The sequence below is a fragment of the Sander vitreus genome, chromosome 2 (genome assembly GCF_031162955.1).
Source record: "Sander vitreus isolate 19-12246 chromosome 2, sanVit1, whole genome shotgun sequence".
In the NCBI taxonomy this organism is placed as follows: domain Eukaryota; kingdom Metazoa; phylum Chordata; class Actinopteri; order Perciformes; family Percidae; genus Sander; species Sander vitreus.
This window is the reverse complement of record NC_135856.1, coordinates 14,663,091-14,688,590: the sequence shown is the minus strand read 5'-3', so window position 1 is coordinate 14,688,590 and position 25,500 is coordinate 14,663,091. Positions and strand designations below refer to the sequence as shown.

The following is a 25,500-nucleotide window of genomic DNA, read 5'->3' as shown; positions in this document are numbered from 1 at the left end:
ATATTTATGCAATTTTATGCGATGAAATTGCGAGAACTTGCAAAAACTGCAGTTTCATCATGGCTTCATTTGCAGCTTTTTGATGATATTCACTTCGCGTAATTACGTCACTTCATAACGTTCCCATGGCAACAGGGGAAAATGGCTGCTCTTGTGTGAAGTATACGCAACATTTTTCAACTTTCTGCTAAGATATATGTGACTTTTTTGTGAACGAAAATGCGGGGATTATGAAATCATGCAAGCCCCGCATAATTTGCGCGGAAATCGGCAATTTATGTGGCGAAAGTGCAGCGTATTTGAAAAAATGCGGCCCCCGCATAAATATGTGGACTTTGGCTGATTATGCATTGAATTATGCGATCGCATAATCACGTTTTTCTGGAGGGACTGGCATATACAGTATGTATATTTATGTACATGTATATAAGGGTGATATATCTGATATAATTGGAATAAATAAGTGTTCTGCAAATAAAGGTTACATTTTTTTGTGTTTTTAAGTTTGTAAATGTGTGGTTGTTATTGCAGGTTCTATGCAGCAGAGATCGCTGTTGGTCTCTTCTTCCTGCACATTAAAGGAGTCATCTACAGGTGAGTATTAACTAGTTTTAACAGTTAACACAACATAAACACAGTGCACACTGCTCTTTAAATTGTGTGGCTGCATTTAAAGTAATAATCAGAAATTTAGTGATATAATAAATGTCTTTTTTTCTGCAATAAATACCATGCAGTACAGAGTCATCCTACAGTGAAAGTTTTTTTTTTTTTTTTTAAACAACCAGTTTTATAGGCTTTTTCTTGAAAACACCCAGCAGCAGCAACTGGGTTTTGTTTGTAATAAACTGTATATGAATTAAAAGTATTTAGGATTGGCAGTGATATTACTGACACCTGCAGAAACAAATTCTAAAAGAAAAGTCAACATATTCAAGGATGTTTTGAATGCCGGTGTGCTTCTTCAGGGATCTGAAGTTGGACAATGTGATGCTGGACTCCGAGGGACACATTAAGATTGCTGACTTTGGCATGTGTAAAGAGAACATGGCAGAAGGAGTGACCACACGCACCTTCTGTGGCACTCCAGACTACATAGCCCCAGAGGTAAGGCTGAACATGGAGAGATGTATGCACGTGCATGTTTTGATGCATGAGGTCATCGCTGTCGCTGTCTGGTCTGAGCCTGTGTCACCCTTGTGCTCCAGATTAAGGTCACTGCCTCAGGAAAGACACACACACACACACACACACACACACACACACACACACACACACACACACACACACACACACACACAATCAAGCACTCTCTCATGATGTAAGCATTCCAGTCAGACATGCAGTGTTTCCGCTGGCAAGTCCAGACTTAACCCAAACATGCAAGTTGGGGTCTCTGTGTGTTCTAATGGGTTTTCTACTGAGCAAGTTTTATATTTGATCAGAATGTTGTTTCTGATCAGTTTCTGCGATAATTAAATTCTGAAATAGTTTACGACAAATCCACTTGACTTGACAATTTCACCTTGACATTTGTTATCATGATTGTGGTCTTTTTGCCAAAACAGATACCTAGATACCTGCTTGTTTTTGTCCTTGTTGAATGGCAACATCCATTTAAAAAATGTGGACATGAAAAGTAGTGCGCACATCTTAACATTATGTTTTTGAAAGTCATCTCACAGCAATAGGAATCCTAACTACTGTAGTGGGCATTTTCCTGTTTTGAACAATAGTTGAAAAGGTTGTTCCAAAAGAGGATTAAGTGATATCAGTCCAGCACATTCAAATGTATGCCCATTTATTAACAATTTCAGTGACAATTGTGTCAACTGATGTAGCAACTGTGTATCAATTAGACTGGATCTACTCATAGTGAATGGGGACTGAGCCTGCCCTCACTCATGGCAAGAGGTACCAGTTGACTGACTGGATTGTTGACATTGTTGATCTTTGGAAATATTTCAATACAATTTCCAATATGATACATGTTTCAGTGTCATTATCAAACTGGAACTACCTTACTTTGCTGGGTATCAACACATTACTCTACAAAACCCCAACAAGATCTTCGCGAAAACCTTTTATTTCTCTGATTCACTGCTTTGTTGTGCTTGGTTTAACACTGACTGAGCTGTTGAAACAAGCAATCACATCAGTAAACCAACTCAAAGAGGGGAAGTGCCACCCCCAATGAGTTGCTAAACAAATGTGCTGTTTATGATCCATGGTATCCATAATTAAATGCTGTTAACGTATTTATCAATATCTCTTAATTTCACCGAATATAGTAAAGGAATATAGAAAAGTCTGATGCTACAGCTTGCAGCAGTTTATACTTAATGCACTGGTTTGGTTTTCCAACTCTCCAGCCATTATCACTTAGTTGGCTTCTATTTAATGGTGGGCTGGGTTATTGATTCCATCTACAAACCCCTCTGACAGACTGGAAGGTTAATTCCGCCCAACGGACGCAGGGTGAACATGCTGTGACTGTTCTGAGCCGGACTGACACTAATGTGCCAGCCAGGGATGATACAGCAGTGGTTGGGAGCGCCTACTGTTTCCATAGCACTGTGAGCCACTTTATGCTAAGTCACACACATGATGTCACATGCATGGCAGCATTACATGCACACAATTATGCATACACAGATATATCTGTATGCATACATTCTTTCAATACACACACACACACACACACACACACACACACACACACACACACAATCATGCACACACTTGAACACACACTCAAAATCAGTCCTAAGTGGAGGATGACCTTAAGAATTGGGTTACAGTGGTGACATTTTCAGAGATAATCGAGGGAAGTGCTCCTCAAATCATGTCTGACAAAAGGACCAGGAGAGATTTCATATCAGTCATGAACAACTACATTTGCAGAGTTTCCTCAAAGGCCTTTGGTCCATCTTTGAGATTTAAAATCATGTATTATATGCTACATTGACAAGTTGAAGGGATTTAATTTAGGCCCCTTTCTGATTGGATATGTTTGGCCTGCATTATGTAAGTTAGGGTTAGTTGTTAGAAAAGAAAATGGGTTTATTATTATTTGGGTCCAGCCATAGTTTACAAAGAGTTGAGAACCACCAATATGGACACCAGAGGTGGGGAGCACCTGCCACCCTAAATAAGGAGAACTCTAATGCAATATATTGTATGTTTGTGTTTTAGATGAGCTGCTATAGTGAGATCACTGAAAGATAACTGGGTCTGCGGGTTTGTTCATGTCTGTATCACAGTATGTGTGAGAAATATTTTCACACTTCTCTTTGTCACACACCTACCCACATGTTCATAACTCCATGAGGGAGTACATTTCTGTGTACTGGTGGGTCCCCTGGTTGTCAGCACACACGTGACAGAATACAGTAGTTTCTTTGTCTAGTCACGCGCACACACACATACACACACACACACACACACACACACACACACACACTTTACTTTAGATAGCAAGGGAGACAACAGAAAGGGAATACAAAGACAACACAAGGTATTAACTGTGACGAAAAGAGCAGAAAGGGACAAGAGTAGCCGGACAGTGAAGCAAAGAAAACAGGGCTTCAAATAACAAAGAGTGGCCTAATGATGGGTCCGTACAGCATTTCAGAAAAGCATTTGAGGATGTTTAGCTAGGACCATTTCCCTCTGAGCCCAAGTTGGTCCCCACTGAGTGTGGTATTAGGAGTCATGGGTGTCCACTTCCCTGTTCACTCCACTGTGGGTTGGGTGCTTTTAAGATGCTTATTATATTGTTCTTGAACTGGTGTACCTCCTCAACGTGTTAATGTGGTATGATACAGGACTGTAGAAGCAGAGTAGGGATTTCTGGCACAACTCCAGCAACACTTGTAGTATGCAGAACAACTTTATTGTTAGACTTTATAATACAGATTTGACAGACATTTTTTAAGATGCAGAGATGTAGTTCTGCAGTATTTTTGTTACTGAATAATGATTGTGTCTGATCCTTTTTGTCACAAAGTTTGAGGACTAAGAGTTAAACCCTGAGTCACCACCTCTGGCAACAAGCTTTTGCAGTGGCAGCTCCAATTTTAAACTCTTCACCAATTACCGAGCACTAAAACCAGTGTTTTCAGATCAGCGCTAGTAGTAGTCCGACAAAAGCCCTTCAGCTGTATTTGGAAAAGTGAGTTAGATGTGAGAAAAAGTCAGGGGGAGTTGAGAAAAAATGTGGCAGCCACATTGGATGGTAGGATGGTAGTTTATTTCTTCGCCAGATTATTAAAAGATTCAGTAACTAGAGAAATGCTTTATCTTTTACACATCCTTTATATTGATCTTGATATAGTCTTGCATTGCCAGACCTATCTCTGCAACGCTGCGAAGGAAGGTCTGGCTAGTCCATATAAAGTCCTGGATTGTGTGTGTGTGTGTGTGTGTGTGTGTGTGTGTGTGTGTGTGTGTGTCTCAAGATGGCGGCAGGTTGCAGGTGGTGTGCGGGTTAACACCAAAACTGCTGTTTTCGTAAAATCTAAACAACCACACCCATTGCAAATGCCATCGTTAATTCAATAGGTGCAAACCTGACGATTCTTACCATGAACATCTACCGGTAGAGGAGCTTACAAACCATGCCTTCCTACCAGCCGGTAGCGCGAGCAGAAGTTTGTTTCCCCCAGCAATCCAGGAAAGTGGATAAAGCTCACAACATTGCTTAACGGAATATTCTTCAAGAACGGAGTTTTTACAGCAGAAAGCCACAGCGGTAAACCTTTCGGATTACAAATCCTGAAATATGTGGCAAGAGTCCTGAAGAAGTTCCCGCTGATACGGCCTCATCCCGAAGTTTTAACACAGACTTCAACAGCTGACTGGATCCAAGAACAGTTGAGTTACCTGCGTGAAACCGTCTTGCCCTCCCTGAAGACGGAAGATGCAATCTATGGCCGGCGGTGCAAGAAGGTGAGCAGGAATAAACTCGTACATCTTTGGCAGCATAAAAGATCTAAAGCGATTCAAGTAATCCTCAATAATAGTGAGCATCCTGATCCTCCACCCTGCCCTGATGACATTAAAATCATACAGACTTACTACGATAAAAAATGCCTAAATCAGAGTCGTAACGAAGATCTCCCACCCCCACCCTGGTACCTGAACGTGCCGTCACCTAATCCTACCTAAAAGTTCTTTCCTGTAACAACTCACTTTACCTTTGAAGTTTTAAATAGCCTTCTCAACAACAAAGCCAGTGGCAAGGATGGCGTGACATATGAGACCCTTAAAGCCACACAGTCATGTCAGGTTTTAACAACAATCTTTAATGTCTGTCTTGAAAATAAGAGAGTACATCGTATTCCAAAAAAAGACAACATCCCTGAAGATCCATCAGCATGGAGGGATATATCCCTCCTCCCAACCATCTACAAGGTATTCATGAAATGCATACTTGCCAGAGTCCTCCCTTGGCTGGTGGAGTCTGACATCTTATCCACCAAGCAAAAGGCATATATCAACAGGCAAGGTATGAATGAGCATGTTTTGCCTAAAAACAGGAATTGATGACTTTAAGCATGAGTCCTGCAGATTGCACTTAGTCTTTTTAGACTTTAGAGACGCATTTGGGACTCTATCGCACAATGTCATGATCAGATCACTAGAGGAAATACAACTACCTCAACTGTTCATTGACATAGTGAAATATGTGTACAGAGACTCCTTTATTGAAGTAATCTGTGGAAAACAGCTTACTCACCCAACACCACTTCAAATAGGCATTAAGACTGGCTGTCCATGGAGCGCAGTTCATTTTATAATTGCCATTAACCAATGGATAAAGTGGATGTGTTAGTCTGCCCCCCCCTCGTGTCATCTCCCCAACCCAGTACAGGGCTATACTGATGATGTCCAGATAGCCTCCAGAGATGAGAGTATAATTACAAACATGCTCACCAGGACAGATTCCTTTCTTGAATGGTCAGGTCTGGAGATTAAGGAGACAAAATGTGCTGTTATGTACGAGAGGAGGAGTGGAGGGAATCGATGGTATCATTCAAAAACTGATAAATGCCCTGAGTTCACAATAGTATCAAAACCCATATGTGTATATTCTCTTCATGAGACATACAGCTACCTTGGACACAAAATCTAACTGTCTCTGACTATGAAGTTGGAGGCTATCAGACACAGTAGCACTATCAAAAGTGCAACATCTGTTCTCCAACACTCACATCCAGCAGAAAGTTCTGTGTGAAATGAATAACAAAATAGTGAGCTTAGTGCGAAAATGTTTGGACTCAACACACAGCACCCGTGACATTATCTTTCACCCCCAGTGGGAAGGGGGACTGGGAGTACCAAACAGTGTGTCAGTGAATCAGATCAGACAGATCACTGAAAACACTGTCACACATCCTAAATGGTTGCCATGCCTACAAAGGAATGTACATAGCACGTCATGACAGAATAGTAGACCTCATAGTGAAAGACATATCAAACCATTTCCCTCTCTCAGTAAGAATGTACAAACATTCTCAGGTAAAACCATCCATGTTTCAGCACTGCAGTAGTAACTCTAGTACTTTCTTACACCTGGTTGCCAATACACCAGATGTTGTTATTATCAATGAGGAGTCCAGTGAGGTGCATATTTTGGAGGTAGGCTGCAGCTTTGATTCCAGCATGGAGGAGTCTTTCTACACCAAGGTAGTTAAATACCAGCCACTCCTAAACACCATCTCAGAGCTAGGCTATAGGTGCACGCTACAAGTTTTCATATTTGGTAGCCTAGGAAACACACACAGGTTGGTAGTAAGAGGGCTGCAACAACTTGGGATGGCCAAAAAGAGGGCTAAACAACTTGCAAAGTACTGTGCCATATCTGCTATTATTGGCAGCTGCCACATATGGTGGAGACGCTGCTACATATACCCTTAAGAAGTAAGTATTGTGCTACTTATACCCTTAAGAAGTGAGTATTGTGCTACTTATACCCTTAAGAACTGAGTATTGTGCTACTTATACCCTTAAGAACTGAGTATTATGCTTGTTAAGTGATATTGTGAAGATCTGCTGCGTGCCACTGGTCCATGAGTTTGTGTATGTATTGTATTGCAACGGTATTATTTGTGTCCCTGTACTATTTTTCTTCATGTGGACATAAATAAATGATTAAAGTGTGTGTGTGTGTGTGTGTGTGTGTGTGTGTGTGTGTGTGTGGTGAGGCGAGTAGCCTTGAATAGCCAGCAGACTGATCTACATCTGTCATGTAGCATTAGGCCTGATAGGAGAGAAATGTCTGCAGCAATGCACGCGCACAAATTCACGCACACACAAACACAGACTGTTTGACTCAACTAGATGTTATAGAGCAAAAATATTCGGAATCATGTATCAGTCATATATAAAGTTAATGTACACACACACACACAGGTTTGTGGCGCGTTCTTTGTGGGGACCAGTAATTGACATAATGCATTCCCTAGCCCCTTACCCTAACCTTAACCATCACAACTAAATGCCTAACCTTAACCCTCACCCTCACCATAACTTAATTCTAACCCTAATCCTACAACCAAGTCTTAACCCTCAAACAGCCCTTTAAACTTTTGAGGTCCAGCATTTTGGCCCCACAAAGCTGTCGGGACCCACAAGTATACTGGACTCCCGGTTTTTGTACCCCACGAATATAGTTAAACAAGCACACAAGCACACACACACACACACACACACACACACACACACACACACATATACACACACACACACACACATATACACACACACACACACACACAGAGCACACACAGCACACACAGCACACGTACATGTTTGTACTGCAGTAAATCAGAGCAGCTCTGGCCAGAGGCTTTCATACATTGAAGTAAAAAATAAAACAGGATAAGAGCAGGGAATGTCAGGCACAGGTCACGCTTGTCTTTTTCCATCACTTGCGACCAGGAAGGAGCCGCAACCAGAAGCAAAGAGCATTTTATATATTTATCAGCCTCATCCAAACAGCACAAGCTAACACATTTGTATACATAATAAATAAGTGGAAAACTGAAGATCTGGACTCAACATGCTGTTTGAGAGCATGAAGGTCACCATGCCTGAAACTGTAAATGTCCGCTGGTGTTGGTGCAGACAGGCGATGGGTGGCAAGGGCAGCAAGTCACAGCAGCGTCACATTAGCGCAGCGCTGTGCACGATGGCCTGAAACTGATCTAACCAGTCACTTTCTGCTGAACTCTAATTGTCCTCTCGGTCTTTTCCTTTCTATTTCTCATTCTTTTTGTCGCACCCTCACTGACTTCTAAGTCTATCTCTCTTTCGTTCTTTACTTTCTCAACAGCAAGTAGGTGACGACTGAGCGAAAAACTGATTGTGACAGAATGTGTAACAATAACACGAGGATGCAAAAGTAAATAAGTACTATTTTATTGATTTCTGGAATCTATAGATGTTATTTTAATTTTGGGAACATAAATAAGTCTCTTTTTGTCTTGCTGTCTTGATCTGTTCTCTGCTCGCTTTAATGACCGAGGCAAGAGAATTTGTGTTGCTATTTACTACAAAGCTAGTCAATGTTTAGCTGGTAATGTTTGCCATGTTCACCATATTAGTGGTGGCATGCTAATTAGCCCTAAAAGCTGAAGCTGATGGGAATGTCAATACTGTTGCTGGTAAGTCTTTGCATTTATTAAATAATTTAAACTTAGTGTCTAAAGCATTAGAGAAGAAAATGTGTCTTATCTTGTTGTTTTTTATGCCGTCTTACTCTCTTCCTCAGATACTCCCTTTCTTACTTTATCTCTCTCTCTCTCTCTCCTTCACTCTGCCCCTTTCTGTCTTTCTATCTGTCTCCTCCATTGACTCTTTTAACTACAGGCTCAAGACACACTTTTATATGCTAGCATTTGAATCATCCCGATTTCTGTTTTGGTCTTCATATGAGCTGTTTATTTGTGCCTGTATCTTCTTTTTTGTGAATTTAGCTACCTGCATTGGTATGTACAGCACTTTGGTCAATGTGGTTTGTTTTTAAATGTGCTGTATGAATACATTTGACTTGACTTGACTTGATTAAACAACTTGACTCTGCTCATTAAAGATATGGCATCTGTTCTATTTTTGTTTAGAGGTGAGTAGAGAGAGCGAGTGAGCATATTTGTTTTCCAGTAAGGTTGTTTTGCTTTCACTTTACATGGATAAGGAGTCTTCCCCTTCTTACACATATTGAAGTATTTCAACAGTGGCAGTGCAAGGTGAAAAACAATCTTCAGAGACATGGCTAAATTCGTTGGCAGCATTCAGATCACGCTGAAACTCAAACGCAGTCTAGCTTCAAACTTCGTGGGAGTAGTGGAAGAGATAGAAAACAGTATGAACTAGGGATTAGAAAACATACACTATTGATTCACAGTAAACTACCTGTGGCAGTAAATGGGTATTTAAATAAAAGCTGGTAGCTGTACATATTTCTTTCTTTCTCAGTGGCTTCTACTCTGGACTGTAGCTATATAGTGGAAGAAATGAGAAAAGCCTGCATTAAATCAGCTATTATATCGCAATAAAATCAGAGAAGTGATTAGCGTTTCAATCACCCTAATGATCCAGTTACTCGTTCATCATCAAATGTAATTTCCAACACCAAAGTCCTACCTTGATCAGCTGTCTTGAGGTCCTGCGCTTGTCTCAGTGCATATTCAAGGCTGATATTCAGCTCTCCAGTCAGACTTTCACTGGCTGACAACCTGGAATTCAACCATTTGGTTCAAGAGAGGGGTTTTTGGAAAATTGAAAACAATAAGAAAACAATTGATTCCAGTTCAGTTAATGGTGACATTAGATGATATAACAAGATGAGATGGAAGGAAGTCGTGATTAACCTCTACTACAAGACTGTCACTGGTCATGAATATCATGAGGACATTATGGCATTTTATTCTTTGGGTAAGGGTTAGAAATGCATCAAGTTGATTTATTTTAAAATTGCATCATGTTTTCTTTCATTTGTGTATTGCATTAAATAGTATAGTTTCAGCCCAATCCCAGTGGTAACTGGTCTGTTAATCCCTTTTCAGACAAACAACATTGACAAACCACTAACTACCGCTATCTTCACTGTATCATCATGAAAGATTTATAGACATTTCCATCAGGGGGCCCAGTATGTAGACTGACTGTATGTCAGTCTACATACAGCATGAATATCTTATACCCATATACATATTGAGCCTTCTCACTTTAACCCAGTCTTCAGTGCCTCCACCTCCATCTCTGTTTCCAAGCCGGGCAGCTCACTCCTTCTCTAAACTCTCACTTGACTCTAGTCTGGACTCTAACTCTGACAGTTAAAATGAGGGTAGTACATTTTGCTTTCAACACCCCTGTCTTGAGTATTTTGATTCAGGATAGTTTACTCAGTATTTACTCACAATGTCAGTGCACAAATACATTAATCTCTGCAAGTGTTACCGTTGATTTCCACCTATTATTGTGCCACCAGGTTTGTTTGGGTCCCTGCCTGAACACCAGTGGTGTTCAGTCTGGCCTTCATTAATGGTCATTAAATAGAGGAATAAAATCAAAATCATTTCGTAGATACAATGTTCTAATCTTACCACTCAAAAAGCAAAATAATCCCTTAAACAATATCTTGTATATATGGGTATATATTATTGGACATACCCATGCAGTAAAAAAAAGAACAGAAATGTATTGACCTTGGTCAGCAGTCTGCAGTGCCTTCACATCTGTGTCCACATCTCTAAACCTATTCCCCAGCTCTGCAGTCTGTTCAGCTCTTTTTGTAAAAAAAATAAAAAGCAAATGAATAATGCATAATTCTCCATTCAGTCAAAAATAAGTCATGAAGTCAAATTAGATTATCTGAGGTGAGAAGAAATCCACCTTACTCTGTATTAATAATTGACCTGTTTGTTGTGTTACCTTTACTGTCCTTCTGTAGTTGTTTTAGCCATCCAAATCACTGGCATTCAGTCTGGCCTCCAGTTCTGCTTATTAAGGATTAAGTAGAATATAAAAAAACAAATAAAAAAGTACAATGATGGATAGCAACAAATTATAACCAGATTCAAACCAAACTGTAGGATGGCATGATGGAATAAGTAACGGAGAGATGGGATAGGATGTGAGATAAAATTCAAGTATTATTTTTTTTATTTTTATATTTTTGATCAGCATTCTTTAGCCTGTTGGTCTCTGATCACTTGTTTTACTAACAGTGTGATCACACTAAGACAATAATCTCAACATGTGTTTATGTACCTTTCATTTCCATCTGTAAGTATGCCACCAGTTCTCTGTGTTTCTGTCTGGACATCAGTGGCGTTCAGGCTGGCTTCTAGATCTGGAAGATTAAATATTTAGTCACAGATAATTCCATTTCGGAAAAAAAGTCCTTCTACCTTTTATTCAACATATATTATGCATATGCACAATCATGCAGTATGAATGTAGTTCATTTACCTCGATCAGCAGCCTGCAGTCCGCCTCTCCGAGCTTATTTCCGAGTTCTGTCAGTCTGGCTTTCAACTCTATTTGTTAAAAATGAGGGAATAAATACTGAATGACTTCAACCATTCAGTCAAAGATAAATCATGTGGTGAGATTAGATCACCTAGGATGAGGAGGAAATCTACTTTGCTGGTCATTAATAATTGACTTGTTTGTTGTATTACCGCTCCTTTCCTTCTACAGTTGTTCCATGCATTTGCTTTGGCCCTCCAAATCACTGGCATTCAATCTGGCCTCCAGTTCTGCTTCAGTGAGGATGAAATGGCGATGATTAGAGTAAACACATGAAATGATTGATAGATAGCATTCAGAATGTTTAACTACTATACATAAACAGGTTGCAGCAATTGTGGAAGAAAAAGAGTAAGGAGTCAACTTTTTGTCTATATTTCAAAAAGCGAGATATTAACCTTTCATATTTTATCACATGCTCCTATTTGGATTATACATATTTTTAAAAGGACCTCAGTTTATATTTCATGTTTTGGGTAAAGTTACTTAACTTGTGTACTACGCAAGATTTGCTGCACCTGCTTCTTATCCTCCTCTTCCTGCATCTCACTGACTATCAGCCTGGCCTCGTGGTCTTTTTTTACATCATGGAAATACTACAGTAGGTAGTGATAGAAACTTCCCAAAATAACTCAGAAATTCAACAACACAGAAACTATAATTTAAGTGATTGTATTGATAAACAGATAAAAGATTACACAGGTATTGATCATATTTATGATACAAACATTTTTATTTAATAATTCATTCTTTGTAAATGTACCTGTATAGCATTTTCTTCAATGCTTCCAACTGTTTCCATAGTTCCTCCATCAGGCTGTCAGCGACTGCCTGCATGCATGTCTGTTCTATACAGTAAATTACACACGTTTTATTATGTATATGTGGTGTATTTTTATTTTGGAGATATTTGTATCTAGCTTCATGTTGAAATGAAAATACAAGAGACAATAAAAAGAGCAAAATGTGACGTATTGAAGAAGAACTGATCACATCACACACCTTGTGACAAATAAATGTGTGCCATATACAATCTTTCTGCTTCTTTAACTCTCACAGCCATAGTGGCATTCAAAGACACGTTAGTGTACGTGCATGTACAGTAAGTCTGGGCACATGCTTGCCTTTGTGTATGAGGGTAAACACGTGGATGTACTGGGTGTTCAGCCGGCTCCCATCAACCCTCAGGACAGCGTCATGACAGTGGAGTGCAGAGCTGGTGTGTTTGTCCATCTGAGTGTGTGTTTGTGTGCGTATGTGGGCTCCTATGAGCAAGGCAGAGGACAGGTGTTTATAAGCAGCGAAGGTTATAGAGCTATACAGGACGGATCTGATTTCACACTGATCTACTGTAGGCCCATGTGTGTGAATGCTTCATACGTTTGTGTGTATCTGCATGCAAGTTTTTGTTTATTCATATACAGTATGTTGTCCATACATGTGTATGTATGTGTGTATGTAACTAAGCCGGAAGAGTGTCCTATGTCCCAGCATGTGTGCAGCAGATGTCAGACGTTACTCAGCAAAGGCCATATAGCTGTACCCTATGCTGGTACAAACCTAAAGATGTTTGTGTGTGTGTGTGTGTGTGTGTGTGTGTGTGTGTGTGTGGTTCACCATATTGTCCTGTATGTCTCTTGCCTGGTTTTAACATATGTGCTTGTGTGCTGTATATGAGCCTGAATTGCACATATGCACATGGCTGCACCATCTGCTGTTATATGGCAGATAAGGCTCCAGAGAAATGAGTGGATGTGTAAGTGGGTGTGAAGTGTAAACAGTGTAACAGAATGTGTGTCTTCTGAGTGGTGTGAATAGGGTCAAAGGGTAAAAGCATTTACCTTGACCAATGTCGGAGAAAACCATGGGAAATCTGTCTGTCACCAGAGAAAATGTCACAGTTGCGAGAGGTTTAATTCATAGGATATCCAGTGAGGGATAAATATGCTATTTTTGTTGAAATTCTTCACCTTCTGTGTCTAAATTTTTGTTTCTCTGTGTCATTGCCTTTGAATGTAAAAGATGTACCTGCTATAAAATTATCCTTAGTGTTTTATGAGTTACGTTATTAAAGAGGTTTGAATAAATTTGTCTCCTGTAATAGACCTTCCGCATTAGACATTAGATATTAGTTTGCAGTGGTAGCTTAACTTTATTAGCAGGTGCAAAAGGTTGTTGAAAGACAGGGTTTTTGGATAAGACTAATTTATACCCTTAAAAACGTATAACCCAGATCAATAATAATGTTTGCAAGAGTCCATAACCATTTCTGTCACAAAATAAAAACCAGGAGCTGAGGGAAGAGTGAGTGTTGTCAGTATTCAGAAAATTTGGACAAAAGGACTGAAACAAAACAAAATGTAGCCCTGTCACATGTGCAACACTTGCCAGTACAGAGTTGTATTCACAATAGCTTCACTGTTTGTCATTTCCGTCTTGAGCTTGTTTTTGTGAAAACAATGTCAACTGTGTTTTTCAGCTTCAGCTGCAGTAACATCATACTAGGTGCTCATATCTTGTGAAATGATCTCTGTGTTTTGTTATCTGCTCCCTTCCTACGCACCAAATGCTCCCTTATTGTCAGAAATGTTGAGCTTCTTATCTTCTTTGCTCAACCATGGCAAAAGTTATTGTTGCAGGTGATTTTAAATTGATGTATTTCAGGGGCCATCCAGCATTTGTCCCTAGTCACAGCTGTGGTCACACCCTTGCTTTATACATATTCTTTGTCTGGATCAAACCACTGTATGAAGAGCTGTGATCTGTGAGATGCATGAAACAGGATTTTCAAGGCTGGTGTCAAACTTGATATGTTTATGTCTGTAGCATTTTAGGGCACAGTTGGCTTAAATATTTCTATAAATAAATAATTCTGCTTTACCATTTGGCAACTTATCAAGGACATTTGGAAAAGCACAATTTGTGAAAAACTTTTGATGTTGCATTGAGTAATTTTATTTTATTTTAATACATTTTTTAAGTGCTACAATATCACAGTCATTTAGATTTGCATTAAAATGAGACAAGCAATGGCAGCTTGCATGCAAAGATATGCAATCATGCTGGGAAGAGGCCAATACAGTATATTGCTGAGGCATTCTGAAATTGTTCTGTCATGGATTTACAAAAGAAGAGTCACGTTCACATATGTGATCTGAATATCAAGATGAAGGTTATAATATGTGGGAGATTTATTGTGTGCTGGATTTAGTAAGACTAAATTACATTACACAGAAGGAGTGTATACGTTGTGATTAAATAATGTGCTATATTTTTGCAATCTAATCATATGTACTTTCAGTGCAGACAGAAGTAACCGAATATAGGATAAGTAATTAAAATTGTAGTGGATGAATACTGTACATACATATGTATAGGACATGTGACTAGCTGCATATAATCTCCAGATCAAAAGTGATCACATGCATGTTGGGATCTAGTTCAGTGGATTAGTGCATGAATATGATAGTGGTATAAGTGGTAACATACTTTGCCTTTTTTCCGTAAAGTAGTTTAAAAAATGCATCACGGTCTGAGTGAACCTGGATGAGATGTCGCAATGAGATGAATGCCTATGTTTGGGTCCTGAGCTTACACACAGCACATTTTTCTAGTCTCTCATTTGTAAACGGATTAGTGTAGTTGTAGACTCAGTAAAGTACTGCGATGTTGTCTAATGAATTTCAAGCATCTTTGACATGTCTGAGACAGGTTGTTTGAGTAAAGCTGAACTTCTGAGCTTTTTCTTTTCCTTCCTCCACAGATCATTGCATATCAGCCATATGGACGCTCTGTAGACTGGTGGGCATATGGAGTTCTGCTTTACGAAATGCTGGCAGGACAGGTGAGTGGTGTAAACACATAAACACATACAGTACTTCTTAGGTAATTGCATACTACAGATTATTCCGACAACTTTACACAGACACAAGGTTGCTCAGACTGATCACACCCACATTATTTCCACATTCAAGTACCCCTGAGCAGCAAGGCTCGACATAGGCCTAAATCTGCTCAGGTGGTGTTTCCTAAAGACCTTCCTTGCAGCACTGATAGTAAACATTGAACTATATACTGTACACCTCCATCTCCCCTCCAGTCATAGGCCATATCCTATTTGGTGTAACCTTTTGTCCTCTTTGAATGTAGTCAGTAGAGCTTACAGGTCAAAACTTATGGTTGAACAGAAGAACAGTTCTGCTCACACTGCCAGTGCTGTTTGACTTTGATTATGATTGTAATTCTACATGACTGGAAGCTTACCAGACCTCTGTAGCCCGCCCCTCATCTATGCTTGACGTATAGGCTTGAGGCTGTTCAGGCTGCCACTACGTGCAAAACATATCTGAACCTCTGACTGAACTGTTGGCAGTCGAGTTGCATATGGGGTAACGTAGGCAGCGATGTTTCACAAGGAAAAAGAATGTTGGGAATATAAAAGACACTATCTCTGGTTCTGCTGCATCGATTTTGATCCTTTTATTTTAACTGTCCATCGTGAGTCCAACACTGTTACAGGAGTACAATACTAAATTGGTGGAGTACTTTTTTAATAATAAAAATACAACCTGCTGTCTTTTTAATTTAATCATTTTCTCTTTTTTTTTTTTTTTAAACGTATTTTTATTGTTTTTTTGATTTAGTACATCACCATCCAACACTTACAACATCATGAACATATGGCAGAAGTGAAAACAATAATTAAAACAATAATAAAGCTGAAAGGACCAAAATAAGTGAACAAATAAATATAGATAGCAAAAAAATAAATAAATAACATTAAAGAAAATAAAAATAAAATAAATAAATCTTGATGTAGATTACAGCGTACATTCCTAACACAAATCAGACATATTTCATTATCTTATTCTCCCACTGCCTCCCCCGTATCTCCACTCCTTAACAGTTCCAGAAATATCTTCCAAATGTTCTAAAATTCAGAAGCCCTCTTTCATTGTATATATCAACAATATAGGTCAATTTCTCAAGAGCCAAACTCGATTTTAAGTTATTTAACCAGTGGTTAAAAGATGGGCACCTAACATTCTTCCAACATAAGGCCATACAGCATTTGGCCTGTAGTAAACAAAGGTCAACCATTTTTCTTTCCTTACAAGATAAAGTACAGTCATCTGGATAAATGCCTGAAATACATAACTTAAGGCAAAAAGGTACAGGGGAAGTTGTGATGTGAGATATATACTTTAACACTGAGCTCCAAAATTTTTGAATCTCTTCACGTCCATAAGCAGTGATATAAAGTACCCTGGTGAGTATTACACTTATAACATAGATCAAATCTATTAGGATCAAATTTATTTAATTGTACAGGGGAGATGTATGTCCGCATTGTCCAATTAAATTGTATCATTCTCAATCGAGTGTTGATGGTTTGAGTGTGTGTTTTTAAACATATTTTACGCCATTCAATAAGTGAAATATCTTCTTGTAAGTCACGTATCCACTCCTGTCTTTTACTATCAGAGTTTTTCTTATGGTTTTCAACCAACAAGTTATAAAACTGGGAGACCAGTCTTGTACCAAAACCGTTTTTTGTAACATGCGTTTCTAAGACGGAGAATGGGGGTTGTTGCACTGAATTGTTTAAGTGTGCCAGAATAAATCTTCTAAGTTGTAAATACTTAAAGAAGTGTTTCTGCGGTATATCAAACTTTGCCTTTAACTCATTGAATGACATTAGAGTATAATCCTCATATACATCCTGTAGTTTCACTATGCCCTTGATCCACCATGCTTTAAAACCCATGTCGTTCTTAGCCAGGGATTGGGGAGAAACAGGACAACCCTGGAGAGTCATCCAGCATTTTTTGTACTTCATGCCAAACAACAATAGTGTTTTTTTACAAAAGGATTAGTAGTACTATTCTTTAATGTTTTAAAAGATGCTGAGTATAGATAGCTATTCAATGACTGACCTTTTGAGGACAGTTTTTTAATTTCTAACCAGGGCAAGAAAACATCTTTCGAAAACCAAAACATTGTGGTCCTCAACTGAGCAGCCCAGTAATACCATTCTAGATTTGGCAATTGTAGCCCTCTCCTGTCATAAGGTAAATATAAGAGGGAGAGTCTGAGTCTTGGCTTCCTATTGTTCCAGATGAAATTAGAAAGAAGCTTTCTGGTCTTAGGAAAAAAAGGAGGAGGGGCCAGCGGAATTGACTGAAAAATATATAAAAATTTAGGTAATATAGTCATCTTTATTATGTTAATTCTGCCCAGTAAAGAGAGCGGCAGTGTTGTCTACCTAGTGATCTCTTCCGACACCTCTACTACCATGGGCTCATAATTGGCTGAGCTAAGATTACTTATCTTTGGAGTTATTCTGATGCCCAAATATTTAAATCCCTCTGTGGCATTCACGAATGGGTGGGATACTACTGGTTTCTTCCTTTCGTTTATATTTAAAAACATAACAGACTCCAAGAGAGATGGTATTGATTCTGCAAGATGTGATAAAAACACAATAGTATCATCAGCGTACATTGCTGTGGACCATATCCCCGGTCTTAATACCATGGATTGAGGGTTGTGTTCTAATCGCTATTGCTAAAGGTTCCATGGCTATTACAAATAGTAGAGGTGAAATTGGTGACCCTTGCCTTGTGTCTCGAAATAACTCAAAAGGCTGAGAGATGAGGTTATTAGTAGATACCATTGCAGAAGAATCAACGTAAAATTTACGTTGATTTACGTTGATGATATATATATATATATATATATAAAATTTCTGTCTCAATTGTGAGGAAAATGCGCTAAATGTGAGGAAAGTGAGCTAAATGTTGAAAATTTATCAGCTAAAAAATTGTAACCGAACCTTTACATTCGGCACCCCATAGATAACCACGCCCCTCAATTTAATCATTTTCTGTTGTATGTGTACCAATTAGTGTGTTATTTCCATCCGGTCCCAAAGAACACAAAAAGGCCAACTCTGGTTGCAACACATTTTAATTCCTACTGTATATTTTTTGTATTGTTTTAAGTGCCTTCATTTGTGCCCAAACTGAATAAAGTAAAGTTCGCATATCTCTGCAATTCCCTTCCATTTTTTTGTGTTACCACTGACCTGTTAAAAACTACTTTTTCAGTTTCTTTGTTTATTCCTGGATACAGCACGGTGTGCTGCCAGTAGTCATGGGTCGATATTCTAAACAATACTCTCACTTACTGAAGTGAACGTATCAATAATGTGTTGGCTGGTAAAGAAGAGCTTTTTTTTAAATCAGATACAGGTATTCCAAGTCAAGACAGGGAGGACATGTAGTGTGAATATTGTTATAAAGATAGCTCCTGAGGAAGAGTAGCAAGCTTGACATGTGTTGCAGCCGGAGTGACTGCCAGTCAGAACCTTTTTGTGTTCTTCAGGCCCAAGTGTCTGCATTTGTGTACAAATTAAGGTCATTAAATTTTCTCACTTGTTACTTATTTACATACTGTATGTTACCACTAACCTGTTTGAGAAGCCTACTTTTTCACTCTTACTTTGAGGTTTGTTTAACTAGCATAGCATTAGCCTGAATCTAAATAATCTATATGTGGTGGTTACATTGGATCAATGTGACCTCTTCACGGATTAGCCTAGCATTAGCTATTTATAATGAATATGCAGTCTGTGCTAAATGCAGAGGTTTCAGCATCAACCTAAAATCCCATTCTAGTGGAAGTTACAGTGGAATCAGACCATGTCAGAGATTAAAAAAAAGCGTGATCACCACTTTGTGAAAGGTGCAGCCATAGCTTAATATATTGTCATTACTCACCCTCTAGATGTACTGATGCTTTAAATAAAAATAAAATAAACATGTCCTTTTTATCAAATGTTAAGAAAGTAGAAAAATCTCACCCATCAGATGGTTTTTACAGGATTTAATAAAACATGTTTCCAAGAATCAACACTAAATGATGTATTAAGACATGTATGACTTATTAACATATTGTTTAAGTAGCTCCCATTCCAAAAGGCCAAAAACAAAGTGCATGTACATTCAAAAGCAAGCTCCTCCACAGGAAAGCAAAACATGCAGATGGGTATGTTTTTCATTCCCAAATTAATTCTAGTGTCAGGTCTTAAACAATTAACAAAGGTTTTAAGATGTTCCCTTCCACTGTTCTTCCCTGCCTTGTGTGAAATCAGGTAAAGAGGGCATGACGCAGACAGGCTATCTCTACCCGAAGGGGCCAGTGGAGTGGAAATGACGAATAATTCATTTTATGGACTGTCAAAACACCCACATTATGGTTACTGATGATAACCATCCAGTGAGCAGGAAAAAGCTGGGTCATCCACTCCATTTGCCCTGTAAGGTCTTCCTGTGAAACGTGTTCGCACAAACTCTGCACTGTTCCTTGATTTTGTCTTTCTTCAGTGTCTTTGTTGTTTAGTGTCTTCTCTCTGTCTTTTTCTTTCTTTCCCCTCCCTTATTCTCCATCTTGGCTCCCTGTTTAGTCAAATGTGTGTCCTTATTTCCTGCCCAATTTATCTTTATCCATTGGGGAAAATGTTTTTTTTTTTCTCATAACATTTGGTCAATTTACCTGTCAAATAGAGAGGGCACAAATGACAAAAAACTAAAACTGCTGAATCCCTGTGGTGAACATGGTGACACTTTACTTTTAGCAGTAAAACAGTTGTCAAGACAACAGCTAAATATTCATCCACCATGTGATAATGGATGAAACACCAACAACTCTCTTAATATTATCTCCTTCCACCCCAGCCGCCATTTGATGGCGAGGATGAAGATGAGTTGTTCCAGTCCATTATGGAGCACAACGTGTCCTACCCCAAGTCCATGTCCAAAGAAGCTGTCTCCATCTGCAAAGGGGTAAGTGGACATTCTTTGCCCTCAATAAATAAATCTTCTGCCGTTTTAAAGCCACTTTTTGTTGTTAAGCAAAATCCATAAACATAATGACAGGTGAGTCTATTTGGTATTCATAAACATTGTACCTGCAGTCAGTGGGGCAACCTTTTCTGTTTACACATTCCGAAAATTGCACTTAAACTGAAATATATTTAAACTGCTCCTTTGAAAGACACAGAGCTTAAAATGTAGATTTTCAACCGCAATCGACCTCTAGGGTGCATTGCAGTAAATTGTCTTTAACATATAAAACCTACAGTATATTTATACACTAATGCAGTAGTTATTATAACTTATAATTCTAAACTGAAAACTGGACAAAAACAATTACTGTATACTGGCTAAATGGAAAACGTGGACAGTCAAAAAGAAACCCCTTTGGAGACAATTTAATGATTATGTCAATTGTTTATTCCCATTATATTTTTCATTACATTAAACTGATCTACTATGATTATGAGATTTTGTTTCCACTGCCATGGGTATATGGCTGCTGGATCTCCAGAGACAGAGGGGACTGACCAGTAAAGTAGCTCAGTGCAAGTCAAGCATTTTATGGCAGCAGCATAATGTTTTTAAAGCAAATGAAAGAGGAAGGAACCCAGGAAAAACAACATTTTGTTTAGATTTTCTTTAGGACACTTATATAACGGATTCACTGAAACTCCATGAAATTTGCAATGTGACCCACTTCATGCTTCACAGAATAAACAATAAGGCAAAAAATCACGTGTAGGAATTGTGCATAAACTCACTTATTTACACTCCTCTGTCTATATGACCTTCATTGTCACTTTGTATACACTTTAAAAAGAAACACTGGTATGCTACTACATGGTCATCCTAAGGGAAGCTGGTGTACATATACAATATGGATGAATCTTGGCGCTGTCACCGTCACTGATGACATGAGGTGCCGCTAAGGACTATTTGATCAATAAAAAAACGAGAATTACTTTAAACACATTCTTTATATGGTTCATGTCATGAGCAGCAGAGACTCTGGTTCAGTTCCTGGCAGCAGTGCTGAAGATACAGTAATACTGTTGGTAACAGAAGCGACGACATAAAGATTATAAATCATGTGTAAATAAACCTTGCTTTTGTTGAAATGTCTGGAGATACTCAAAAGGGTATACAGAAAAGCACGGATTTGTGTAAGTCTGTCCATATAAGGAATTTAATAGTGAAAGTGGCAGTTTTATTTCTGTCCAGAGGAAGTGCAAATTCAATGAGCTGTGCAATAACATGCTTTGTCTCCTTGTCCCTTCCTCAACTCCACTTGTGTCTATTTGTCCCCCTCTTTGCTTTTCCCATCGTTTTCTTCCTCCTTCATATTCTTAGCTGTGTGAGTGTACGTGTATGTGTGTACGTGCGTGCATGCGTGCGTGCATGTGTGTGTGTCCTGGTGTGGCCCAAGTCCCTGTCTCAACCCTTGTTTTGGCATGGCTGCAGCACTTCCTCTTCATAGATATATAATAGTGCTTTTCAGCAGCCTGACAAACAAACGAGAGAGAAAGAAAAACAAGACGAGGTGGTTAAAGGGGGAGATAAAGAGGGGAAGGAAGAAGACAGAAAACTGATGCTAATACAGCGTAACTAACTCAGTAGTAGTAACTCAGTGAAAAGGACACAAAATATACAGTATATATAGTATAAGTATTCTTGTGGAGTTTTATTCTGCAACTGTTCATACATTTTTAGCAAGTCTGTGTATACTGTACATTTCATTACATTTTAAATAGGTCACAGATACACATTCATCTAAGCAATGGGATGCTACCTAAAGGTCAGCTATTAGAATGATGTTGTAGTTTATAATGAATACTAGAAGAGAAAAATAATGAGACAGATATACATAAAAATGGTGTTATGAGTATAAGTTGTGATGTAGAGGTAAATATCTGTGAAGATTTGGCACTTGACTAATTTGGGAATAATCTCTGGAGCTCGGTAGCAAAAGTATCCAGAAAGTAAGTTTGCCGTTGTATTGTCAACAGAAAGGGTCAAATGGTAAGCCCAGTGTGGTTTGTCTTTGATGTTTTGCCTCAGTAGTTCGCCCGGTTCTTTCAGACTGCAGCAAACTAATTGGGTTCTACTGGATGATGGTGTGTGTGTTTTGAAAGCCTTGGTTTACTGAATCACAGAGTTTAACTGGCCAGAATCCCTGCTGACTGAGAGACCCCATCTGTTTTCTCTTTTACTTCATCATTCTCTTTTCCCCTTTGTCTGTAACGATTTAATGTTCTCAGCAGAAACAGAAGGGTAACTTCGAAGTTATGTACACTTTGTGAACACATGCAACTTAACCGTTTGCGTGAGATTTGAGTGCTAACAGTTTACAGACAGAATAATCAAATGCTCTGCATGAAATGTCAACACATTTCTTTTTTCAGGACCATTATCTATCACATTTATGCAAAGTATTTCAGCTGCTCGAGTAGGCAAGCAAAAGCTTGAGCGTTTGATTGAAATGGTGGCAGGCCAACAGTCAGTCAGTTTTAAGGACATTTTAATGCGTAAGGTGTGTGTCATTTTAATGGTGACAGCCTCGTGTTTATAGCAGGATGCTTTCTCACTGTCAGTGACAGTCGTGTGAACAGACAGAAAGCTGCAAATGACATTTTCTTCCTCATCAACAGCTGTCTGATGTACTCTGCCAGCTGGATGCACTCTGTTAGTTCAGATGTGGCCCAGCCCACGGCCTGTATGTCAAAGGGGCTTGCTGCAGGAAAGCTGGCCTGCCAAAATCCTGCAAGTAGATATTCAATGCTGAAAAAAGTTTGCCATTTTAGCTTGTCATTTAATAATGTATCTCTTAAATTATATTTTTCTTCAAAAAGTTAAACTGTAGAAAATCTGGCATCTGTAACTGCATACTTTTCTTTCCATACTGTATGCACAATCTACATACCAATAGAAATTCTTTCAACCTGACAGCGAAAGATATGCTGGGCTGTTTACTCATTGTTTAATGTTTAATTTAAGGTACAATGTAATTCAATGGAAAAAAATAATTGATTAGATTGGAATTCATTTCAATTTAAATAGTGGAATCAGATACAGTAGATGGGATGAATGCAACAATGTAACAATGCATTACAGGAATACACAGATTTCTGTTCTGTTGTATCAATACAGCAGAAAAGAGCATGAAAGCAGAGCTAGGCAGCAGAAACAATTGACAGCTTGAATTTTATATTGATTGATTGATTGTTTCTGTGCATTACACAAAGCTTCTGAGCTGCTAGTCAGATCTTGAAAAAAGCCCAATGCAAAACTGCTTAAAAAAACAAAACCAAATGCAACCATGTTAGCGATGGGGCTATGGGTTGTACATGTTTACCATAGACATATGTAGACATGAGAGTGGTATCAATCTTCTAACTCTTGGCAAGAAAGTAAATAAGCGTATCTTCCAAAATCTCAAACTATTCTTTTGAAATAGTTTAGCAAACAATATTAAATTTGGTTTAGTAATGAAACCTGTCTTGTCAGACTACTGTAAGACTGAAAGCGTTTGTGTCAGAGACTGTGGTATTATACTGTAGCTTAATATTGGTGACAAAGTCTTCCCTCTGTGAGGGAACAAAAAAACAAAACTCAAAAAGCATGATTGCTAAACATGATGTCATAAAATTCAGGAGAACTGCCAAAGTGACTGAGCTGTGAAGGTGTGCATCACAGATTTGGGATTTGGTGCTGCAGTCTGGAGTGCTTGTGTGTCTATGTATGCATGCATGTATGAATTCGTACTATTTAAAAAAATGTACGCTGCACGAAATACCAGAGCATTTAAAACAAGCATTTAAACTAGCTCAGTCAAACAAAGCTTAATTTCCATTTCAGAGTCAAATGCATGAATAAGTCATTTTGTCATTGGACAGTCTCTCTGTCCATCTCCAAAGGCGTCTTTCCCTTCCTTAGCAATTTAATCAGGACAAATCACTGCACTGAGGCGGGAATGTTAATGCAAAAAAAATATTATGTATTATTATATTATGCATATTATTATGCTCTCCATTTGTAAGCTTGACAAACAAACATTAAAATTACTTGTAATTTTTGAAACATTAATTGAATAATTATGTTTAAGTAATACAAATGTGTTGGTTATGTTTCCTACGGGTACTTTTTTTATCGCTTTTTAAAGTGCCCATATTATGCTCATTTTCAGGTTCATAATTGTATTTTGAGGTTGTACCAGAATAGGTTCACATGGTTTAATTTTCAAAAAACACCATAATTTTGCTCCTCTTTTCACCCTGTGTGCAAAGCTCTCTGAGCTCTCTGTTTTAGCTAGAGTGAGGCATCACACTTCTATCCCATCTTTGTTGGGAGTCACACATGCGCAGTAGCTAGGTACTGCGCAGTAGCTAGGTAAGGACTACTAGCTAGAAGCTAGCGTTGCTAGCGGTTAGCCACCTCTTTCTCAATGGCAAAACACTGCTATAACACACAAGTTCACCCTAATCTACAAAAGAAATTGTATAGAACTACTTACATGTCCCTCGTCTGCAGGTATTCCATGCAAAGTTGGAAGTGCGCCCTCGTTTAGAAGAAGTCTCCCGGCTAATCCTGCCTTGTACTGACCGAAGTTGGAGAAACCGCTAGCTGATGTGGTATTAGCTAAAGTGGTTAGCACACACCAAATGTAGACGGCCCTGCCGATTTTGACCAGCTCACCCGGAGACTGAAGGCAGGATACATTCAGAAACCCATATCTCACTCAAAAGTGAGCATGGATGGGTTTTTTTCCCCAAGTTTTTAAGCACCAGAGACCCAAAATAACACCCCAAATCACAGAAAAAGTATTTTTTTTCATAATATGGGCACTTTAATAAAGGGTAAACTGTGTCTTCATGTTGTCTGCGATGCCACTGGAAGAGGCAGCAGTTCTCTAAAGGTAGAACAAGCAGATGGACGGTGGGAACAATTATATCACTCTTTTTCAGACCCATCTGTTTAGTTGTCACTTGCTGACCTAGAAAAGAGGTGGAATCACATTACAAAACACATCAGTGAAAGAACACGAAAGTGGGAGAAAACAAAGTGAGGGTTTTCCTGATGCACTAAC

The 25,500-nt window shown here is 38.8% G+C and overlaps 1 protein-coding gene across 1 annotated transcript in view; it reads left to right on the top strand.

Moving 5' to 3' along the window:
• prkcaa (protein kinase C, alpha, a) overlaps positions 1–25,500 on the top strand; it is a 161,982-nt gene that overhangs the window by 117,132 nt on the left and 19,350 nt on the right. Inside the window, exons 12-15 of the mRNA XM_078279319.1 lie at positions 532–594; positions 969–1,107; positions 15,302–15,382; positions 20,277–20,384. Of these exons, the coding sequence (XP_078135445.1) occupies positions 532–594; positions 969–1,107; positions 15,302–15,382; positions 20,277–20,384 (391 nt within the window). The remainder of the gene's footprint in view (positions 1–531; positions 595–968; positions 1,108–15,301; positions 15,383–20,276; positions 20,385–25,500) is intronic.